Source organism: Amblyraja radiata, chromosome X, assembly GCF_010909765.2.
Source record: "Amblyraja radiata isolate CabotCenter1 chromosome X, sAmbRad1.1.pri, whole genome shotgun sequence".
In the NCBI taxonomy this organism is placed as follows: Eukaryota; Metazoa; Chordata; class Chondrichthyes; order Rajiformes; family Rajidae; genus Amblyraja; species Amblyraja radiata.
In genome coordinates this window covers 11,174,828-11,197,065 of record NC_045999.1, presented here as the reverse complement: position 1 = coordinate 11,197,065, position 22,238 = coordinate 11,174,828, and the positions used below count along the sequence as shown (strand labels likewise).

Below are 22,238 nucleotides of genomic sequence, written 5' to 3'. Positions count from 1 at the left end.
TTTTAATCAACTCTTTTTAGTCTGAAATGTGCTTACGCAAGGTTTGATGTAGGTTGGTACAATTTTAGACGTTATCACAACTGAACTATAATGTTGATGTTCTGTCACAGTTTTGTCACATTTTTGTTTTAAACAGATGTAGATGAGTGTATAAGCAATCCCTGTATGCACGGGGACTGTGTGAACACACAAGGCTCTTACTTCTGCCGTTGTCATACTGGCTTTCAGAGCACTGCAACTAAAATTACTTGTATGGGTATGTTATACTTTACACAATTATTAATAATTTTTAAAGCTGAACTTGCAATACTTGTTTTATTTTGAAAGATACTGATATTTTCCAAAATATCATGCATGACTATTATGAAGTATAATTTACAAAAACAAACAAATTGACCCAACTGGCCTGCAAAAACATTTTGTGTACTACATTAGCTTTCCCACATTTTTCCTGATCTAACACTTTATGTCCTATATTTTGTTCTCCCTCATGTTTTTGTCTAGCTTCCCTCAAACTGAACTGTACTATTCTTCTCAACCATTCTGTCTAATAGGTTGCTGGATGAGCACTTGAAATGACTTTGCATTCAATGTCAAATGCTGAGAACTTCATGGAGAGATTTGTTTAAGTTACTTTTTGAGCTAGTGTGCATGTGACATTCTAAATGCTCTCCTCCTATGCCATGAATTCCAGCTAGCAAATAAAATTCCAAACACTTTTGCTGAAAAGTTTCTCCTAAATTCCATTTTACTTTATCATGAGGTATTTTGAGTACACTCCCAGAGATTTGAATTTCTGCATGAATGCCCTTTCTGAATGTTATTGCACATCTGTGGGGTGAATTATGTCCCGGAGAGCTGCGCGGGCGCGATCCTCCGATCAACTGCGCTGCCGACCAGAGGCAGCGAGGACTGTCTGGGCTGTAGGAGCCTTGTCGGCAGCGTGAGCCTCCTCGACCTAGGCAGCGGTGGGGCCTCAGCGGGAGCCTTGGCGGTGGTGGGGCCCCACGATAGACTCACGGTCAATAAGTGTGAGGGGTGGGGAGGGAAAAAAATGGGGCCTGGCGTGGCGGTACCGCCATGATGAACAATAGAGGACCCGGCGTGGGGGGACCGCCGTGAAGAACAATGGAGAACCTGGCATATGGGGACCACCGTGAGGGACGGTGGGAGTACAAAGGGGGACCTGGTGTGGGGGGGGGGGGGGGGGGGGGGGGCACTCTAGTTTAAGAATCCTCTGCCCAGGGTATAAGCCTACGTTTGTTTGTTCGTTCCGGTTAAGGCACTGTGCACACTGCAGCCAGCCAACAGTTGCTTGTCTTTTTCTTTCTTTTTTTCACTTTTAATTTAATTTTAATCTCAAGTTTTTGTGCACCTTGTACCGCAAGGCTCGGTGCTGGGACTGCAGCTATTTACAATAGATGCTGCTGCATCCGCTGAGTTTCTCCAGCACTTTTGTCTACCAGCAGCTATTTACAGTATACATCAATGATTTGGATGAAGGGATTCAAAGTAACATTAACAAATTTGCAGATGACACAAAGCTGGGTGGCAGTGTGAACTGTGAGGAGGATGCTATGAGAATACAGGGTGACTTGGACAGGTTGGGGGAGTGGGCAGATGCATGGCAGATGAAGATTAATGCGGATAAATGTGAGGTTATCCATTTTGGTAGCAAAAACAGGAAGGCAGATTACTATCTAAATGGTGTCAAGTTGGGAAAAGGGGAAGTACAATGGGATCTGGGGGTCGTACATCAGTCTATGAAAGTAAGCATGCAGGTACAGCAGGCAGTGAAGAAAGCGAATGGCATGTTGGCCTGTATAACAAGAGGAATCAAATATAGGAGCAAAGAGGTCCTTCTGCAGTTGTACAGAGCCCTAATGAGACCACACCTGGAGTATTGTGTGCAGTTTTGGTCCCCTAATTTGAGGAAGGACATTCCTGCTATTGAGGAAGTGCAGCGTAGGTTTACAAGGTTAATTCCCGGGATGGCGGGACTGTCTTTTGCTGAGAGAATGGAGCAGCTGGGCTTGTACACTCTGGAGTTTAGAAGGATGAGAGGGAATCTCATTGAAACATATAAGATTGTTAAGGGCTTGGACACGCTAGAGGCAGGAAACATGTTCCCGATGTTGGGGGCGTCCAGAACCAGGGGCCACAGTTTAAGAATAAGGAGTAAGCCAATTAGAACGGAGATGAGGAAACACTTTCTCACAGAGAGTGGTGAGTCTGTGGAATTCTCTGCCTCAGAGGGCGGTGGAGGCAGGTTCTCTGGATGCTTTCAAGAGAGAGCTAGATTGGGCTCTTAAAAATAGTGGAGTCAGGGGATATGGGGAGAAGGCAGGAACGGGGTACTGATTGGGGATGATCAGCCATGTCCGCATTGAATGGCGGTGCTGGCTCGTAGGGCCGAATGGCCTACTCCTGCACCTATTGTCTATTGTGTGTTGTGACTGTTGGCAGAACAATTTCCCTCCGGGGATGAATAAAGTTCTATCGTATCCCTTAACCAGCAGTATATTTTAACTGGTTATACTTTAATGTGGATCCTGGATTGAATTAAGCTGATCAGGTTTAGATCTAGATGGCAAGGACATCCAATGGGTTATTTTTTTCTGGATTTTTGTACATGCCCCAATCGCTATCAAAGATGCTGAAATGGAGGTGGACAATTTTCTGGGTTTCAAAATCACCAATAACTTGTCCTATTCTGATCATATTGATGCCACGGCCAATACAATTGCACCAACATCTCTACTTCCTCAGAAGACTAAGAAAATTCTACAATGACTCTTACCAACTTTTACACATGCAGCATGGGAAGCACCTTTCAGGATGCATCACAACTTGGTTTATCAACTGCCCTGCCCATGACTATAAGAGAAGCGGCCAACATAAACAAGGATCACTTACACCGTGGTCATTTCCTCTTTCCTCTCCCATCAGATAGAAGAAATCAAAGCTTGAAACCACATTCCACCAGATTCCAAAACAGCTCGTTCCCTGGTGTTTTTCTGATTACTGAATGAAAATGGCTGGATAGATTCAAGTGTTCACAGATACCTGGGTGTCCTTCTATCAGAATTGCAAGATGTTATTATGCAGATATAACAAACAGTTAGAATGGTGAGTGATAAGTTGACCTATTGCAATAGGATTTGTGTATCAGAGTAGGGATATCTTGCTTCACTTGTATTGGACACTTGGTGAGATTGCATGTGGAATGTTGTGCATTGGTCTAGTTTTCCATATTTGAGAAATATACCTATGGTAGAAGGAATTCAACTGAAGCTCACCAGATTAATTCCTGGGTCTATGTCATATGAGAAAAGGTTAATCAATGCCGTCTTAACTTTATAAGAATGAAAAGTACTGAAACATGTACAGTGCCCTCCATAATGTTTGGGACAAAGATCCATGATTTATTTATTTGCCTCTGTACTGCACAATTTGAGATTTGTAATAGAAAAATAATCACACGTGGTTAAGGTGCACATTCTCAGATTTTAATAAAGGCCATTTTTATACATTTTGGTTTCACCATGTAGAAATTACATCAGTATTTATATATAGTCTGTTTAAGAAAGAACTGCAGATGCTGGTAAAATCGAAGGTAGACACAAAATGTTGGAGAAACTCAGCGGTTGAGGCAGAATCTATGGAGAGAAGGAATTGGCAATGTTTCGGGTCGAGACCCTTCTTCAGACTGATGAAGTCTCCCCATTTCAGGACACCACAATGTTTGGGACATAGCAATGTCATGTAAATGAAAGTAATCATGTATAGTATTTTGTTGCATATCCTTTGCATGCAATGATTGCTTGAAGTCTGCTATTCATGGACATCACCAGTTGCTGGGTGTCTTCTCTGGTAGTGCTCTGCCAGGCCTGTATTGCAGCTATCTTTAACTTATGCTTGTTTTGGGAGCTAGTCAATTTACTCTTTAGCATACAAAAGGCATGCTCAATTGGGTTCAGATTGGGTGATTGACTTGACCACTCAAGAATTGACCATTTTTTAGCTTTGGAAAAACTCCTTTGTTGCTTTAGCAGTATGTTTGGGATCATTTGCTTGCTGTAGAATGAAACGCCGGCCAATTAATTTTGAGACATTTGTTTGAACTTGAGCAGATAGGATGTGTCGATACACATCAGAATTCATTATGCTACTAACATCAATGGTTGCACAATCAATGAAGATAAGTGAGCCAGTACCTTCAGCAGCCATACATGCCCAGGCCATAACACCCCCACCACCGTGTTTCACAAATGAGGTGGTATGCTTTGGATCTTGGTCTGTTCCTTCTCTCCTTCATACTTTACTGTTGCCATCACTCTGATATAAGTTATTCTTCATCTCATCTGTCCACAAGACCTTTTTTCCAGAACTGTGGTTGCTCTTTTAAGTACATCTTAGCAAACTGTAACATGGCCATCTTTTTTTTGCGACTAACCAGTGGTTTGCATCTTACAATGTAGCCTCTGTATTTCTGTCCATGAAATCTTCTGTGGACTGTGGTCATTGACAAATCCGCACCTGACTCCTAAAGAGTGTTTCTGATCTGTCAGACAGGTGTTTGGGGATTTTTCTTTATTATAGAGAGAATTATTCTGCCATCAGCTGTGGAGGTCTTCCTTGGCCTGCCAGTCCCTTTGTGATTAGTAAGCTCACCAGTGCTCTGTTTCTTCTTAATGATATTCCAAACAGTTGATTTTAGTAAGCGAAAGGTTTGGCTGATGTCTCTAACAGTTTTATTCTTGTTTCTCAGTCTCATAATGGCTTTCTTGACTTTCATTGGCACAACTTTGGTACTTATGTTGATAAACAGCAATAAAAAATTTCAAAGGTGATGTAAAGACTGGAGGAAAGACTTGGTACTGATAGCTCTCTTATACCTGCATTTAGGAGGCAATTAAACACTCCTGAGAAATTACAAACACCTGTGAAGCCATGTGTCCCAAACATTATGGTGCCCTGAAATGCGGGGGACTATGTATAAACACAGCTGTAATTTCTACCTGGTGAATCCAAAATGTATAAAAATGGCCTTTAATAAAATCTGACAATGTGCACCTTAACCACATTTGATTTTTTCTATTACAAATATCAAATTGGGGAGTACAGAGGCAAGTAAATAAATGATGAGTAACTGGGCAGTAGTTATTGAAACAGGTCACTTTATTTTTCTTGGGACTGGAATCGTGGAGGTTTCCTTGAAGCAGATTGGGCATTAAATTGTGAAAATGAGAGGTGGAAGATATTGACCAAGACTATGGCTAGTTAATTGGTGCAATATTTTAAAACTCGTCAACGATTCATCGGGGTGGTCGCTTTCCGAAAGTTTACCTTCATGAAAGCTGATCGGACTACTGCCACCAAGATGTATAGAACAGAACCAGAAGGGGATGGGAGTACACACATTGGTGGAACTTTGTTTACCTGTTAAAAGCTAGAGTAAAGGCATTGAGCTCAGCCAGGAGAGATGCATCTTTGCATAGATCACTCCTATTTTCAGTTTGTAGTCTTTGATAATATTCAACCCCTGCTACTGTCACCAAGCTTCTGCTTGATTGAATTGAGCTTGTAGTTTTTTCTGAAATTCTCTCATGGCATCCCTGATAGCCTTACAGATATCATACTTAACCTTCTCGTACAGTACAGGGTCATCTCTTTTGAAAGCATCGGATCGGGAGTTAAGCAGAGAATGAATCTCCCTGTTCAAGTAATGTATCTGGTTAGGGTAGACTCTAATTGGCTTTGTTGGAATAATCATCAACACATTTCTTGATGCAAATGGCTGGATAAGGTGGTCTTGAACATGGTCCAGTCTACCAATTCAAGGCAGTCAAATGTAGACTATTAGCCTCCACAGGCCACTGCTGTATTATTTTCTTCATTGGTGCTTCGGCTTCAGTCTCTATAAGCTAGCAGGAACGGCACCAATAGATGCTGGCTGAAATGAGGGCAAGGGATGATGTGATAGGTGTACTTGATAACAGTGAGGCATAGTTTTAAGGTAAGAGATAGAGTTACAAGGGATCTTAGGGGAATATTTTTTAAGCAAAGCGGTTGGTATCTGGATTGTTTTAAGGTAAGAGATAGGAGAGTTACAAGGGATCTTAGGGGAACATTTTTTAAGCAAAGCGGTTGATATCTGGAACGTGCTGCCATAGAAGGCAGTGGGATGGGATACAATTACGATGTTTAGGACATTTAAATAAACATTTCAAAGAAGGATACTGTCCTTTAACAGACAAATGGAATTAGTGTTGATGTGTTAAAAAACTCGGCATGCATGTTGTGGGCTGAAGGGCCCACTCTGTACTGTACAACTCTGACTTCTCCTATAATCGAATCTCACAAAACCTACAGCAACATTTCCAGCATGATCGTTTCTATTGTTGCGCTGTTTATAAAGCCTGTGACCTGTATGCTTTTTAGCAACTTTATCAATTTGCCTTGCCAGATTTGTTTAAAATGAATAATTTATTTATTTATCCACAGTTCACAAAATTGCATCATTTATGAATGAGTGATTTTGCCCATTTCAACATCCTATTTTACCTTAAATCCAACAACTGTCCACATCTTATCCACTACATTTTTGATGTTTCATATTATTTGCAAATTTTATAATCATGCCTCCCACCTAGATCTATCGTGCTTTTACCCTTTGAAATATAAATTTGGAAATGTTGGACTTGAGAGCATGAACATAACTTTCAAATGAATTGGGTACCAATGGTACGAAAAGACACAAGAATTATTCAAGGATAGTCGGCAGGGCATTGTTTGGGAGTACTCCTGCCTGACTAATTTGCATTTTTCAAAGTAGCTAAATTTACTTTATGTGGATTTCAATAACGCCATTGACTAGGTTGTCAAATTTGATATCATATTTATAATAATTTGGTTAGCATCCATTCCAAACTCAAGTTAAATATTTTTAAAACATTGGTTACATGATAAATCTGTATATGGCAATAGCTGAGATTATATGTAACATAATTTTCTAGTTGCTTAAAAGCAGTCCTATATAAAATTCGGAAGGATGTTTGTTTCTGTGATTCAAATCGATGGATTCTGTTGTTTTTGCAGATATTGATGAATGTGTTCAGAATGGTCAGATATGTAACCACGGTCGTTGTGTGAATACAGAAGGCAGTTTCCACTGTATTTGTAATGCTGGATTTCAACTCACGTCAGATGGGAAAAATTGCATGGGTAGGTAGCGTAGAAATATGCAACAAATATAAATAAAAATATATAATATTTGAATTTTATGATGTATTTTGTTTAGATTTTTGTAAACTTATTTTTTTTTAACTAGTGAGCAAATTAATATGTTTTATATGAATACCTGTTAAAAATGTAATCTCAATTTAAGATATTAATAATCATGTAACGTTTCAGTATTACAGCATGTTTACCACATGGAAAAAGGCTTTTCGCTCATTTGAGTCCATACAATGTAAACAAAATTTTGCCCTCGTGACAATGCAAATCCCCCTCTCCCGTTTAAAATATTTATCTAGTTCATTTTTGAACATTATATTTGAATCTGCCCCCACAATTCCTTACAGCAGTACATTCCAAACTCTAATCATTTGCTGAGCGGAAAAAGAAAAATATCATGTCATTTTTGATTATTTTCCCAATCATTGTATCTTTGTTCCCCTGAGTCTTGACCCTGTCGCTGCTGGGGATAATTTCCCACTAACTTCTCTGTCTTGGCCTTTCCTGATACTAAATACCTCTGTGATATTTCCTTACAACCTCCTGTTGCAAGGAGAATGACAGAACTCCCCCAGTCTATCCAAATAAATAAAGTACTTCTTCCTGGAGTTAATGTCATTGCAGGATGTTTTGCAGAAGCTTCACTTCTTCCTTGCATTTAGGCCTTCCACCAACATTCATTTGGTTAAAACCAGTCTCCCATTGAAAAACCTTTCCTTCAACTCCATTTGCTCTCTCCACGTCAAAGGTGAACAATTCACTTCGTGAACAAATATTTCATCACTTTTGCTGCCAATTTCTACCCTTTCTCATCTTCAGATGGTCCACCTCTGAGCCTTACATTTCTGGATCACTGTATCTCCATCTGACAGGGTCAGATAGTGTCAAACATCCATTATAAGCCTAAGGACTCACACAGCTATCTGCACTATACTTCCTCACAACACTTTCTTGCAAGAATTCCATCCCATTTCTCCAGTTTATCTGACTCCATCATTTTTTTCCGTGGTAAGACTTTCCCCATAAGTGCCTATGAAATATCATCTTTCCTCCAAAATCAAGGCTTCAACCCAGCTATAATGACAGACCCGTGATCATATCTTTTCTATTTCTGATATACGTCTCACCACCTTCTCCCATGAACAATGCAGGATAGCGTTCCGCTGGTTCTCACTTTCTATCTCAGCATCCTAGGCATGTACCAGATCATCCTTCGCAGTTTCTATCAGCTCCTACAAAATCCCACAACCAGACGGCTTTTCCCTACCCTTATCAACATTTTGTTCACTTTGTGACTGCCTAGTCTGCTCCTCTGTCTTAACAAACTTCAGAAAGCGAAACACTTGTTCTTCCACCTCTTCAGTTCTCATCATCCAATGACACAAACCATCCTTTCAAGTGAATCAGTGTTCATTTGCACTTTCAATCCAGTATACTCTTTCGGTGCTCATGATGTGTTGTCTTCAACATTGAAGAAACCAAATGCAGAGCAGGTGACCGCGGCTCGGAGGAAGCACCTTGTCGGAAATATTAATTCTCCACTTTATAATGATTTTGTTCCTTTGATTGTGTTTGACTCTCTAACTGCCCTCATTGTGTTAGCTTTTGTTCTTACTTTTCTATTTCTCACTGCTCCCATTATACGATCAACAGCTTGACCTCTTCATGACAATCCTACTCTCACTCAATCAGAAAGATATGATTTGTTCTTTCTAACCTTTCCGCACTCTCCCGCTGAAAACTAACCATTTTCTCTCTTTAAATTTAACCCTTGTTCTCTTTACAAAGATGCTGCCAAACCTGTTACTGGTACTTTGATTTTATTTCAGATTTCCGACATCAGCAATTTAAATTTTTTTCTTTGTTCTAACATTCATAAAAGTCAAGATTCCGTATGCGTTTTACCCACGTTGTCAAGTTACGTTAACACTTTCAACAACGATGAACAAATACCTACAAATCTCTTTCCTTTTATGTCTTTTAGAATTTTATGCACGGGTTTATATTGCCTCTTTTAATACTTACTGCCAAAAATATTGCATTTCCGGGATTAAAATTTTATCTGTCACCTATCCATCCATTTCACCAGTCCATATTTCCTTAAAGTCTATTATCCCATCATGCTTCACTGCATTTGCACGTTTTGTGTCATCTACAAATTGTGACTTTTACACCCAACTACGTCATTAATGTATACCTAGGGCAACAGTATTCCGAGCATTGACCCCCCTCCGTTCAAGAAAGCACCTTTTCTATACTCTTCTCTGTTTAATGTCTTTTTTAATTGAGTCTTGAAGTGGTACTTTAGCAAACTATTTTTGGGAGCTTTATGAACTTTATTGCACTAATCTGTCTGTAACTCTATGGATAATTATATTTTTAGCTAGGCAAAAATATCCCTAACTGCTCTGTAATTGTTGTCTTTATCTTTATATTTTTCTTTGAACGAGGATGTGAAATATACTTTTTTTCCCAATCAGGTCCTACTGCTCAATCTCCATTCATTTGAAAAATTATATTACAAGGACTTTGCAATTTATTTTCTTACTTACCTCAAAACTAGGCTGCATCCCATCAGGATTGGGTGGTTAATTCACTTTAAGGGCAACTAGCCTTTCTCGCTCGTCCTTCTATTAATTTTGAATCTAAAGCTCCATCTCTTTTGCTGAGATTTCAGCAGCATTTTATTCCTTGGTGAAGATCGATGTACTAATTTAGTGTCTCAGCTAGGGGCGGCACAGTGGTAAGCTGGTAGTGCGGAGATGGAGGCACAGTGACACAGCTTCTGCCTCACAATACCAGAGACCCAGGTTCGATCCTGACCTTGGGTGCTGTCTGAATGGAGTTTGCATGTTCTCCCTGTGACCACGTAGATGTTCTCACGATTATCCAGTTTCCCCCACATCCCAAAGACCTATGGGTTTGTTGGTTAATTGGCCTTTGTAAAATTGCCCCTAGTGTGTATGGAGTAGATGAGAATGTGGGATAATATTGAACTTTTGTGAATGTGTAATCGATAGCTGGCATGAACTCGGTGAGCTGAAGGGCTTATTTCATGATATATCTATAAACTATGTCCTTTGCCTCCATGTGTAGAATTCCTTTTTGCTCTCTGGTTGACCTAATCTTTCTTCTTACAACCCTTTTCCTTTTCATGTAACTATACAATATTTTTGGACTCTGTTTTCCTCTCATTTTTTTCTCATGCTCTCCCTTTGCCTCTTGTATTTCATTTTTTAAGTACCTTTCTGTAGATCTGCTCTACTTATATGTTAACATAGAAACATAGAAACATAGAAATTAGGTGCAGGAGTAGGCCATTCGGCCCTTCGAGCCTGCACCGCCATTCAATATGATCATGGCTGATCATCCAACTCAGTATCCCGTACCTGCCTTCTCTCCATACCCTCTGATCCCCTTAGCCACAAGGGCCACATCTAACTCCCTCTTAAATATAGCCAATGAACTGGCCTCGACTACCCTCTGTGGCAGGGAGTTCCAGAGATTCACCACTCTCTGTGTGAAAAAAAGTTCTTCTCATCTCGGTTTTAAAGGATTTCCCCCTTATCCTTAAGCTGTGACCCCTTGTCCTGGACTTCCCCAACATCGGGAGCAATCTTCCTGCATCTAGCCTGTCCAACCCCTTAAGAATTTTGTAAGTTTCTATAAGATCCCCTCTCAATCTCCTAAATTCTAGAGAGTATAAACCAAGTCTATCCAGTCTTTCTTCATAAGACAGTCCTGACATCCCAGGAATCAGTCTGGTGAACCTTCTCTGCACTCCCTCTATGGCAATAATGTCCTTCCTCAGATTTGGAGACCAAAACTGTACGCAATACTCCAGGTGTGGTCTCACCAAGACCCTGTACAACTGCAGTAGAACCTCCCTGCTCCTATACTCAAATCCTTTTGCTATGAAAGCTAACATACCATTCGCTTTCTTCACTGCCTGCTGCACCTGCATGCCCACTTTCAATGACTGGTGTACCATGACACCCAGGTCTCGCTGCATCTCCCCTTTTCCTAGTCGGCCACCATTTAGATAATAGTCTGCTTTCCTGTTTTTGCCACCAAAATGGATAACCTCACATTTATCCACATTATACTGCATCTGCCAAACATTTGCCCACTCACCCAGCCTATCCAAGTCACCTTGCAGTCTCCTAGCATCCTCCTCACAGCTAACACTGCCCCCCAGCTTAGTGTCATCCACAAACTTGGAGATATTGCCTTCAATTCCCTCATCCAGATCATTAATATATATTGTAAATAGCTGGGGTCCCAGCACTGAGCCTTGCGGTACCCCACTAGTCACTGCCTGCCATTGTGAAAAGGACCCGTTTACTCCTACTCTTTGCTTCCTGTTTGCCAGCCAGTTCTCTATCCACATCAATACTGAACCCCCAATGCCGTGTGCTTTAAGTTTGTAAACTAATCTCTTATGTGGGACGTTGTCGAAAGCCTTCTGGAAGTCCAGATACACCACATCCACTGGTTCTCCCCTATCCACGCTACTAGTTACATCCTCGAAAAATTCTATAAGATTCGTCAGACATGATTTACCTTTTGTAAATCCATGCTGACTTTGTCCAATGATTTCACCACTTTCCAAATGTGCTGCTATCCCATCTTTAATAACTGACTCTAGCAGTTTCCCCACTACCGATGTTAGACTAACTGGTCTGTAATTCCCCGTTTTCTCTCTCCCTCCCTTCTTAAAAAGTGGGGTTACGTTTGCTACCCGCCAATCCTCAGGAACTACTCCAGAATCTAAAGAGTTTTGAAAGATTATTACTAATGCATCCACTATTTCTGGAGCTACTTCCTTAAGTACTCTGGGATGCAGCCTATCTGGCCCTGGGGATTTATCGGCCTTTAATCCATTTAATTTACCCAACACCACTTCCCGGCTAACCTGGATTTCACTCAATTCCTCCAACTCCTTTGACCCGCGGTCCCCTGCTATTTCCGGCAGATTATTTATGTCTTCCTTAGTGAAGACGGAACCAAAGTAGTTATTCAATTGGCCCGCCATATCCTTGTTCCCCATGATCAACTCACCCGTTTCTGACTGCAAGGGACCTACATTTGTTTTAACTAATCTCTTTCTTTTCACATATCTATAAAAACTTTTGCAGTCAGTTTTTATGTTCCCTGCCAGTTTTCTTTCATAATCTATTTTTCCTTTCCTAATTAAGCCCTTTGTCCTCCTCTGCTGGTCTCTGAATTTCTCCCAGTCCTCCGGTATGCTGCTTTTTCTGGCTAATTTGTACGCATCATCCTTCGCTTTGATACTATCCCTGATTTCCCTTGTTATCCACGGATGCACTACCTTCCCTGATTTATTCTTTTGCCAAACTGGGATGAACAATTTTTGTAGTTCATCCATGCAGTCTTTAAATGTCTTCCATTGCATATCCACCGTCAACCCTTTTAGAATTACTTGCCAGTCAATCTTGGCCAATTCACGTCTCATACCCTCAAAGTTACCTTTCTTTAAGTTCAGAACCATTGTTTCTGAATTAACAATGTCACTCTCCATCCTAATGAAGAACTCAACCATATTATGGTCACTCTTGCCCAAGGGGGCACGTACAACAAGACTGCTAACTAACCCTTCCTCATTACTCAATACCCAGTCTAAAATAGCCTGCTCTCTCGTTGGTTCCTCTACATGTTGATTTAGATAACTATCCCGCATACATTCCAAAAAATCCTATTCCTCAGCACCCCTGCCAATTTGATTCACCCAATCTATATGTAGATTGAAGTCACCCATTATAACGGTTTTGCCTTTGTCGCACGCATTTCTAATTTCCTGTTTGATACCATCTCCAACTTCACTACTACTGTTAGGTGGCCTGTACACAACACCCGCCAGCGTTTTCTGCCCCTTAGTGTTTCGCAGCTCTACCCATACCGATTCCACATCCTGCAAACTAATGTCCTTCCTTTCCATTGCGTTAATCTCCTCTCTAATCAGCAACGCTACCCCACCTCCTTTTCCTTTCTCTCTATCCCTCCTAATTATTGAATATCCCTGGATGTTCAGCTCCCAGCCTTGGTCACCCTGGAGCCATGTCTCCGTGATCCCAACTATATCATAGTCATTAATAGCTATCTGCACATTCAACTCATCCACCTTATCACGAATGCTCCTTGCATTGAGACACAAAGCCTTCAGGCTTGTTTTTACAACACTCTTACCCCTTATACAATTTTGTTGAAAAGTGGCCCTTTTTGATTTTTGCCTTGGATTTTCCGGCCTGCCACTTTTACTTTTCACCTTGCTACCTATTGCTTCTACCCTCATTTTACACCCCTCTGTCTCTACGCTCACACATTTAAGAAACCCTTTCCCTTTAACTCCATCCTCCACTAGCCCATTCGACACCCCACCCCCCTTATTCAGTTTAAAACCACCCGTGTAGCAGTGGCAAACCTGCCTGCCAGAATGCTGGTCCCACACCTGTTAAGATGCAATCCGTCCCTTTTGTACAGTTCCCCCTTACCCCAAAACAGATCCCAGTGATCTAAGAATCTAAATCCCTGCCCCGTGCACCAGTTCCTCAGCCACACGTTCAGGTCCCGTATCTCCCTGTTCCTGCTCTCGCCAGCACGAGGAACTGGAAGCAAACCGGAGATAACAACCCTGGAGGTCCTGCTTTTCAGCATTTTTCCGAGCTCTCTAAAGTCACGCTGCAGAATATTCATCCCCTTCTTTCCGACATCGTTTGTGCCGACATGCACTACCACTTCCGGATGTTCACCTTCGCCCTTGAGGATTTTCTGCACTCTGTCCGTGACATCCTGGATCCTGGCACCAGGAAGGCAGCACACCATCCTCGCATCCCGTCTGTTGCCGCAGAAACCCCTGTCCGTACCTCTCACAATGGAGTCTCCCACTACAATGGCGTTGCCTGCCTTAGGCCTTTTTGGTTTTGGCTTAACAGCCCTATTCGCATCACAAGCCAGTCCGCCGCCCAGTGTAAACACCTCTTCTGTCCCGACAGCTTCTAAGTGGGTGAACCTGTTCACAAGAGGTACAACCCCCGGGGAAGTTGGCATTCCATGCTTCCCTCCCGTTCTCACTGTCTCCCACCTTCTCTCTTCCAGTACCTTAGGTGTAACAATCGTACTGTAGGACTTGTCGAGGAACGACTCCGTTTCTCGGATGAACCGGAGGTCATCCACTTGCTTCTCCAGTTCCCCAACACGGCCCTTCAGGAGCTCTACCTGGATGCACTTTTCGCATTTGTAGCAGCCAGAGGCACCAGCGGTGTCCTTCACCTCCCACATACTGCAAGCATCACACTGAATCAGCTTGCCTGACATCTCCTTCTTTCGTCTCTCCCTCTGCAGTGTTTTGCGTAGTCTCCTCTCCTCAGCCTCCTCTCCGAAGACTCTCGAGCCAAAGACTCACACTTTTCTCACAGGGCACTTCACTCACAAGGCCGCTCACTCACTGCTGCTCCCTAAGAGCAGTCTTACTTAAATTGACTGATAAATTGCCTGATTTACCAATTTACAAACCAAATTCCTCAGTTTTCAACTGTTTTCCCAGCACTGACTCACTTCTCTCCTCCCACTTGGGCTAGAGCCAATCAGTCGTATCTCTTGCTAATCTCCTCCTGCTGCTGCTGTTGTTGCTCCCAAAGCTACAGAAGTTCTAACCAATACTAACACACAAATGCTGCACACCACTATTATCTATAATCCAGTCCGGGTTTTTATCATACCGGCACCATTCAGACTAACGGCTCCTGACACAAGCTGCCAACGTGATGCAGACACAGTCATGACAACATGCTGTGTAACTTTATTATATGCCAATAAACCTGTTGGATCTTTACTCCAAGTATGCGTCAGTTGCTCTACACTTCCCCCGTTCTTAATGTAATCAGCCTGATTCTTGCTTGAGTTAATGATTAGACATTAGTAATATTTTTTTTCCTGCTCAATTCGCTCTTCTTTTGGTTCTGCAGGCAAATCTGCTTTAATTTCCTCACGGCTTTTTTCATAGGAATGAACCAAGACCATAACTGTTATACCTCCAATTTAAAAGCATTTTAATATTTAGTGTTCAAACATGTAGCCATCCATGCTTTGATTTTACTTCGGAGTCACGTGAGTGACTACGTGAAGAAAGGCCGTCCGTCTGTGTGCGCGTCATTACGTCTGAACGCAACACGCACGACGGACTGGTAGGCATTGAGCCTCCCAGGCCGTCGGGATGAGCAGGTAAGGGAAGTTGAAATCACTTACCTGCGTTCTTTCGGGCTTGAAGTTTTTTTCAGAGCCCAGATGTCGAGGAGACGGCCCGCGGGGATGTCGGCTGCCGAAGACCGCAGCTTTCCAAATAGCGGGCGACGGTCTTGTTCCCGACATTAGCGCCGACAGCGTAATCGGCAGGAGACTTTGCGCGGGAGCAGGAGCTCCATGGTTGTCCTGCGGGACGTAATACCACCCGCAAGTCAAAACTAACCCGTTGACTCAGATGAGTCCGGGGAAGAGGGATACCCTCCCTCAACGGAGAGCGTCTGAGGACGACTTCTCCCACATGGAGCAACTTATGCAGAAGTTGCTCCAACAATGATCTGCTCCAAAGGAGGGAGCAGCATCAGCGGGAGCCTTACTTCCCGACATTAGCGCCGACAGCAGAATCGGCAGGAGACTTTGCGCGGGAGCAGGAGCTCCATGGTTGTCCTGCGGGACGTAATGCCACCCGCAAGTCTAAACTAACCCGTTGACTCAGATGAGTCCGGGGAAGAGGGATACCCTACCTCAACAGAGAGGGTCTGAGGACGACTTCTCCCACATGGAGCAACTTATGCAGAAGTTGCTCCAACAATAATCTGCTCCAAAGGAGGGAGCAGTATCAGCACGGCCTACAGCAGTGCCGGGAGCCTCGCACATGGGGCAGCCCAATGTCTTCCCCATTGGAGGGGGAACTACATGTGGAAGAAACCACTCTGAATCAGAATACAAAGAAGAGGGGGGGAAACCTTCCCAGGGACAAGCAGAAGAAAGGAAGTAAGTAAGTAAGTAAGTTTTACTTATATTGCACTGTTTAAGTCAACACCAAAATGCTTTACATAAAAGGAATAATAAGCTTCCATACAAACAAACAGAAAAAAGTGCTTCTGCAATCATCCAGGTTCCATTGGATGCTTCCCTGGATGGAATCTAGCTCTTGACAGCCCGGGTATTATGGAGAACCCGCAGGCAGCAGCACCTGTTTTCAGGGCTGCACAAATGTCTCCTGCTCTAAGGAGAGGAGCATTCATGGTCCTTTTCAGTCTGACCAAAGCTAGAATCTCACTTAGGTCCACTGGAAGGGCCATGTCAGCACAGGTATCCTCAGGGGCCTGCGGCAGCACCTGTTTTCAGGGCTGCCTACGAACCTCACTCTCAGTGGAGGGGAGTGTGAATGATCAGTAGGTAACTGATCTCGAATTTAAAGTATGAACATACTGAAGCACATGCATATGAGGGCACGGAAATATGATCAGAGTCGTCTTTCAAGGCAGACTCAAAATAATGGCCAGAATTGTCCTACAAGGCAGGCTCAGTATGATGAGGTTTCAGACCAGACCCAAGCGGAGGTCGGGAGAAACATGGAATCCACACTCCTTACCAGTCCTACTCCCAATCAAGGAGAGAAAAGGAATCCGCATCAGGGGCCTTTGGGCTTACCACAAGACCACCAGTAGCCATGGAGGTAGGTGGGTCTGGGTTTACTGAAACAAGGGATTGTGGACCAGTTACAAGCTGGTAATTTACTCTTGTGTTCTTGTTCAAAATGACAATAACAAGAAATTTCAGAACTGGGTTTTTTAAAAACAGATAATAACGTGATAATTTTACTGCACAACATACACAGGTTCCAAGCAGACTTGGAACTCTGACTGGAATTGTCTTCAAGGCAGGCCCAGTATTTTTGGGCAGGATTGCCATTCAGGACATGTGACAGATGGAGGATGTCACTTCATCCAGGTGTAACTCATTTGTGCAGTATAGACTTTTAGAAACAGTAATTTTGTTACGGTTTAACTACTGTTTTATAGGAGCTTCCTATAAAATGGTCACATGGCATGCATCGACCTCAAAGATGCATACTATTCGGTGTCTATTCACTAAGAACAGGAGATATTTGAAGTTTAACTGGATGGTATGGATCTGCCAAATGGGTTGACATCAGCTCCTAGACCATTGACTAAACTACGGAAACCAATTCTGGGCCTACAAAGGTCTCAGAACCACATTGTAATGGCATATTTGGACAATTTCATTTTGGAGTCACCAAGAATTGGCAGAAGCATCAGTCAAAGCAACCAAAACCCTGTTTGATAGAATTGGTTACCTCATCCATCCAGTTAAATCAAAATTGACACCTACAAGGGTAATTGATTACCTAGAATTTACTATCAAAAACAGTAAATATTAATCAAGCCTGCTATGACCTGATAGTCAAATACTAGCCATCCATCAGGCAAACAGCGAGTGTAATTGGCAAATAGTAGCCGCTTTTCCAGCAGTACGTACGGGCCTTTGCATTACCAGAATTACAACGAGCAAAGGAACGAACACTCAGATTCCATGCAGGCAAAATTGGCAAAACTATGGATTGCCAGCAGAGGCCATTGTTGAATAACAATGGTGGATAACGAATGTGAGAAAGCTCAAAGTAAATTTGCTTGAAAGCCATCGAGGGTTCTTCAGACCTATGCTAGCGGCTAAGGATGGGGAGCCACTAACACAGTCTAGAGCTGTGGGGGCAGATGGAATGAGCAGGAGTCTGTAATTCCCCAACACATGGAATCAATTACCCAGAATTGTTGGGGGCACAATTTGGACTCAAGGGGTTCTGTAGCAATATGCAACCGGTGCTTGTTCAAATTCAGATTGATAACACCACGGCGGTGGCACATATCCACTAACAAGGGTGGTGTAAAATCTGTATCTTACGATAGATTGTCGAACCTCATTTGGCACTGGTGTATCAAGAGGAATATTTGGGAAATCTACGAGGTAGATATAACACGGTGACAGATGCTGGATCACGGATGTTTAATAACAACACAGAATGGATGTTGAATCAGGCAGTATTTAACGAAATAACTACACGATTTGGCATACCAGATTTTGATCTATTTGCATCTAGACAACCATCAGTTACCCAGATATGTGTCCTGCAAGCAGGATCCAGGAGCAAAGGCAGTGGATGCTTTCTCCCTCAATTGGGGAGGATTGTTTATGCATGCTTTCCGCAAATTTGTCTCACAAACCGATGCTTGACCAAAATCATGCAAGACTAAGCCACAGGCATATTGGTAGTGCCAGATTGGCCTACTCAAGCCTGGTCCCCAAAGATTTAGGGAACTATAGTCCAGCCAGTTATGGCTGTACCCAAGAGCAGGGACCTCCGAGTGAACCCAGTTACAGGGAGTAATCATCCACTACACGAACGTATTAACTTGTTGGTCTGCAGATTCTGAGGAGGCCTTTTCAAGGCATAGGACTGTCCGAACAAATACAACACAGTTCGGATAACAGATGTCTTGGAGTTTCCTATCAACTCAGCACTATAACTATAAACAAAGTTATAGTGCAATCAATAGTGCCAGAGGTGCACTTTCCTCCTATCTGATGCTGCAAGCAGGGCACGGGTCGATAGGAACGCACCCCTTTACAACAAAATTAATGAAGAGAATTTACAATCTAATACCTCTAAGACCAAGGTACACGGACACATGGGATGTGAGCGTGGTACTAACCCTACTTTGACAGTGGGGACCGCCTATAACTAACCCTGAAGGTGGTATGCTGACAAAGTGTCCAGACACTGCAAAAGCTACGGTTGGACCACATGACCACCAATATGAACAACATAACATTCGTAATCAGGAACCTGATATAAACATAGCAGGCCAGGAATGCCAGGGATGGAGATCCAGTTCTTGGCATATCCAGAGGACCTACGGTTGTGTGTGTGGTAACATACTAACACCACTATCTGAGAGTTACGGAGAACCACAGAGGCTCAGAACAGACCAGAAGGTGTCAACACAAACCATCTCCAGATGGTCAAAGGGGGTAATGGCGGTAACAGAGTGAACGTTCATATGGTTAAATCTCACTCCACCAGGGCTGCATCTACGTCGGCAGCAAGAGCAATGGACGTGCCTCTTGACAACATCCTAGTGGCTGCAGGATGGACGAATGAAATAACGGTCTACCGGTTTTATAACAAACCTATTAACGGACTGGGGGTGTTTGCACTTACCATTTTAAGTTCTGTCCCTTAGTTTACCCCCAAGGTTGGGAGGGGAAACTAGTTTTTAAAAAACTTTTCTTTCATTTAAAGCATCAGTGTCCTTACTTAACTACGTAATTTCTGAATGCTTTAATGATTACACGCATCCATGGTCAATCCATTCAGTGTGTGACGCCTGGATTCGTAACCGGCGTAAAATCACAGAGCTTTGAAATCTTCACGTAGTCACTCACGTGACTCCGAAGTAAAATAGTAAGATTAAACGAGAACTTACCAGTTTGAAGTTTGATCTTGATTTTATGAGGAGTTACGATGAGCGATTACGTGCCCACCCTCATACTATCAAGGTCACATGGAAGTTCTAGTTTCTTCAATCTTACTATTCTCAGGTCTTCTTTTTATCTGTGATTTAACACCGCTGCTTTGAAGTTGACGCGCACGCAGACGGACGGCCCTTCTTCAGGTAATCGCTCATCGTAACTCCTCATAAAATCAAGATCAAACTTCAAACTGGTAAGTTCTCGTTTAATCTTACTATTTTAGTTTACTTGCTTTTTCCTTGGAGTGTTCTGCATCTTTTTCCACAGCTATTCTGAACTTTATAATTTTGTGATTGTTTACTAGATGCTCCCCAATGATATAATTGTTAACCATTATGAAATAAATGAACTTTTAGAAAATGTTGAAGTTAATAAAGCATGCAGTTTAACATTATATTTCAGACCAGGATGAGTGCTCCCAGAGAAACATGTGCATGAACGGAATGTGTATCAATGAAGATGGTAGCTTCAAGTGCATATGCAAACCCGGCTTTGAGTTGGTATCAAATGGACGGGCATGCATTGGTAAGTTTACTCATTATCCAAATCCCAAATGTTGCTGCTTGTTGGTAGAAATTTTTTCATAAATAGTCAGTATTATACATTGTTAAATGTCTGTTACAATAGCATAGCTCAATTCAGCTGGAGAGCAGTAAGCCTGTGCAGATGGTGGATGGCTGATTTTAAATGTCACAGGCACAAATTACATTTTCTTGATCACAGTGAACCCATTTAGTAATATGATTAATGAGTTAATTCCTACCGATTACTTGGGTAATATTCCAAGTTGCTCTATATACAAATATATAATTGGGTGTTTTGCTTCAGTGACTATTTGTCTCTGTCCAATCCGGTAGGTACCAGGTTTTGAATATGTGAGCAAGTATTTTCATACCTGACCCTGGGCACAGATTGTAGCAGCTGATGCACAAATTATAGACAGAAAAGACTGCAGATTCTAGAATCTGGAGATTAAAAAAAGCTGCTGGAGGAACTCAATGGATCGAGCAACATCTACAAAAAGAAAAATATTTTCCCTAACCCTGACCAATGAGTTCCTCTAGCATTATATTCTTGATGCATTATATATTTTACTTCTCATTGAGTATAAAATGGGCATGTATGTTTGTTATGGTGGAAATAACTACTTGGTCATTTTCTGTGGTCGATCTGTATTTTCCAGACATTTGAGGTCAAGGCCCTAGCTAGTTTATTGAAATCCTCATAAGGGACTTGGGCAAAGCATGTTGATCAGTGCAAAGTACTTACTCTCTAAATTACTCAGTGATAAATTGACGATGGCTTAAACTCTCCCCTTTAACCATATTTATGTAATAAATTTATCTTGTATCAATATTGTTTTGGAGTTTAAAATTCGGCACGGTCATTACATTTTCAGCAATAAAAACAGTGCAGTGGTCTCCCATTTTTGCACTAGGCATACAATTTGGTCTGAAGTTATGGGTTGGGATTCCACAATTTACTGCCTCAGAATGATTACCACACATTGACTTGACATCCCTCATCATCTTGCATCACTTTTCAGCTCATTAGCATCAATCACGGTGCCAAACCCGAAATGAGTTAACCACCGGGTACAGTGAGCTAATACACTGCAGCCGACCAATTTTTCAGATTTGTTACTTAAGTATATTAAATCTCATATACTTGATGTCCAGCCTCAAAAGATAATCTAAGACTATTGCTTATTAACACAATTCTTGGTTAAAAGATTATTTAGGTTGTGTGGCATATTTGCTTCACTGCTTTAGGAACAATGGTTTCAGTAAGCTTCTTGTATGTATATGTCTCAGAACTATTTTTTAAATTACATCCAGCTACTTCTTGAGTGTTGCCTAAGCAATAGCTTGAAAACATTTCTGAAAGGACAGAAAGTAGTGCACGTGATATGTGTTGTGTACTTTTATGCAAGAATCTTTTTGGACCAAGATTCTTAATTATTCCTGTGATAAATGCTGTGACCATCCAAAAAATTATGGAATCATGCAGGAAGGAAACAGGCGCAACGTCCATAATCACCAGTGGACACCTTTCAATATGCCACTCTGCGCTTGATCCACAATCTTCTGAAACCTATATCCATTATATTTTTGTACACCTCAGTCATCTCCCCTCTAAATCTCCTACTCTAGGGAGCAAAGACCCAGCTTCTTCAGTCCCTCCTCATAACTGAACTGCTCCATCCCAGGCAACATCCTCCCTGCCCCCACTCCAGTACTATCACGTCCTTCCTATACCCCTGTGAGGAGAACTTCATGCAGTACTCCATCTGAGGTCTGACCAAGATTTTACAACAATGAAGCATAACCACCCTAATTCTGTATTTAATGCCCTGACAAATGAAGGCCAGTATCCTATATGCCTCCCTAACCAACTATGTT

At 42.2% G+C, this 22,238-nt stretch overlaps 1 protein-coding gene across 1 annotated transcript in view; it reads left to right on the top strand.

The window, feature by feature from the left end:
- Positions 1-22,238, top strand: part of fbn1 (fibrillin 1) — a 326,717-nt gene that overhangs the window by 130,998 nt on the left and 173,481 nt on the right. The window contains exons 12-14 of the mRNA XM_033014876.1: positions 137-256; positions 7,102-7,227; positions 20,239-20,361. Of these exons, the coding sequence (XP_032870767.1) occupies positions 137-256; positions 7,102-7,227; positions 20,239-20,361 (369 nt within the window). The remainder of the gene's footprint in view (positions 1-136; positions 257-7,101; positions 7,228-20,238; positions 20,362-22,238) is intronic.